This window comes from Hylobates moloch, unplaced genomic scaffold (genome assembly GCF_009828535.3).
Source record: "Hylobates moloch isolate HMO894 unplaced genomic scaffold, HMol_V3 SCAFFOLD_8345, whole genome shotgun sequence".
NCBI lineage: Eukaryota > Metazoa > Chordata > Mammalia > Primates > Hylobatidae > Hylobates > Hylobates moloch.
The window spans coordinates 1-2,536 of NW_026660620.1; the positions used below are offsets into that span (position 1 = coordinate 1).

Below are 2,536 nucleotides of genomic sequence, written 5' to 3' on the forward strand. Positions count from 1 at the left end.
GACAGAGCCAGACTCCGTCTCAAAAAAAAAAAAAGATCTTTGGTAAAGGCAAAATGAAAAACCTGCTTCATTTAGTTACAATGAAAATATTTTAACTTATTGAAATGGAATGTTTCTCAACATAAAGATGTTTTTCAAATAGGCCATAAAATGGTAAATGCTATGGCTATAAACCTCTGCCTGTTTTTTCCTGTTTGCCATTTAGAGTCTCTTTGTAGATGATGATAGAAAGCTTTCACATTCAGAGTTGGTCATTTTCATTCGTTTTAACTTATTTTGAGGGGAAAAAACCCTGTGTCTGATCTCAGTAGTAGTTGCACAGCTGTATGGTATTGTTATTCAAATCCATAAATTAACTAAATGTTTTATTATATAGATGACAGATTACTAATGTCCAGCGCTTTCCAGAACCATTTTTTTCCAGTATTCCTTTAAACTATAGTAGGATTTTTGTATCCAACCCAATTTAATTATCAAAAAAAAAAAATGCTTGAAAAGTCCAGGGTTTTAATGTCTTCTGAATCTGTTGCTTTTGAAATTAGGCATTTCTGTCAAGTACTGAAAAATTATTGATGGTATTATTCAATAGAAAAAAAGAACTAAATGTAACAAAGGAACTGACTGAATATAAAAAATGTGATACTTCACTGGACATCTTAATTTTAAAACATGAATCTGTCCTTTTATGTTTTAGTCAAAGATGCAGGCATCTCTAATATATTTGTCACGGTAAATTTGAAAGTCACAAGTAATCAAAAGATTTGAAAATCATATCAAGAGGAACACAACATTTGAAAGTTATTATAGCTAGTCAATAACATCTGAAAAACATTTAAAGTGGTTGGTTTATAGATATTGTATTTACTGTGATGGCTTAATTGATCAAAAATAGTTGGTAACTACTATTCCATCAACTGTAATTGAAAATAATTGGTAACTGTACGAAAATAAAAACAGATCTTGAATTTTACATTTGGAAACTTGATTTTAAGTGCTGTTTAATTAAATCAAAGTTTCCATGGTTGCATGTGTATTTTTTAACCCATACCATTTGACCCACGAAAGTGCAGTGGGTAGTATGGCTGGAAGATAATGGGGGATGGCTCAGATATTACATAAATAGGGTACCCTGCCTCAGCTGCAAAGTACGGAGCAGGCTGATAAAAGCAAGTTACCTTTTCTGTACTGGGTAGAATATTTAGTTCTCCAAGTACTTTCAAAGCCATCATGGTGATCAGGTGGAGAATCTGTCTTCTTTCATAATTCATGAGGCAAACGGTGCTTTCATTCACAACTCCATGCAAGGTCATAAGGTAGTCATATTTGGTCATTCCTTCACCTATGAAATGGTTGTGGAGGTATGATTCAATTTTCTTTTGCTGTTCTTCTATATGAGGAAAATCAATAAAGAATCTAGAGCACATATAACGTTCTAGGTTTTTGATTTCTGACATACAGGCTGGCTTGAAGCCATGAACCAGCAAGTTGCAGTACTTCAGAAGGCCACCACCTCTAATCTCTTCAGGTTTCCTGGTAGATATGAGCTTGTGTTGCAAATGTGTCATTGCTTCCTGGAAGTCTCCATACATGCTTTCAGCTACCACAACAGGATAGGATTCTTTGGTTAGCTTGGCATTTTTGTCACTGTAGAAGTCTAACATGGGATCCAAAACAATTTGAAAGGAATCTACACTAAATTCAAACTGCCGTCTGAGCGAACTCACAAATTTTAGTTCTAAATTCTTCCCAGTGTTATTTGAAAGGGAGATAAGACTCCAACAATCATGCTCATTGCAAACCTTGACGAATTTCTGTACGTAAGCCTCTTTCATGATATCTGGGGAGATCTTTTCCTTCTTTACACCTTTTGGTAAAAAGTCAAGCAGACAGCCTAGAACTGCATCCTTAACAACCTGAAATTCTTCGTTACTTGGAAGCTCAACACCAAAAATAACGTCCAGATCCTTATAGCTGATTCCATTACGGCTTGCAAGTATGTAACTTGCTATGGAACCATTCAATCTGGCATCTTTAATAATAATTCCTTGCCCTATGAGTTGATCTTTCACAACATGAATGATGTCTTTTGGTTTTACCTCCATTGTGGGGAAATTCCCCTTTCCATGAATTGGAATTACTTCATCTAACACTTGATCCAGTGTTATAACTTGATCCCAAGTGAGACTGGTGAATCTGATTTCAGACATTGTGAAGTCAGTAGATCACTAGACAGCAAGCAAAATATTGGGAAGAAATATGTTAGCACCTTAAAACCAATGCTAAAGCATATGAAAAAGTTAAAAATAGACTTACCCTCAACATAAATCATGATAATACTAGGAAGGAAATTACCAATATATTTAATCATGTTTAAATATAAAAGTGAAATAAAAGCCACAATTATTATGTCAAAGATGTTAGATACATTGATGAATGCAAACAGATTTCTCAGGAATTTGCTGAAGTTGTAATGACTGTTGATATAAAATGGTAGCCTTTTTCAATCTTGCTTCATGTAAATACTATAATGATGGTA

The 2,536-nt window shown here is 34.1% G+C and overlaps 1 protein-coding gene across 1 annotated transcript; it reads right to left on the bottom strand.

Annotated features, from left to right (window-relative positions):
- Positions 1-29: 29 nt before the first annotated feature.
- Positions 30-2,225, bottom strand: TENT5D (terminal nucleotidyltransferase 5D). The gene has a single exon (XM_032148679.2). It carries the CDS (start codon positions 2,205-2,207, stop codon positions 1,038-1,040), a length of 1,170 nt encoding a protein of 389 aa, XP_032004570.1. The 5' UTR covers positions 2,208-2,225; the 3' UTR covers positions 30-1,037.
- Positions 2,226-2,536: the final 311 nt, after the last annotated feature.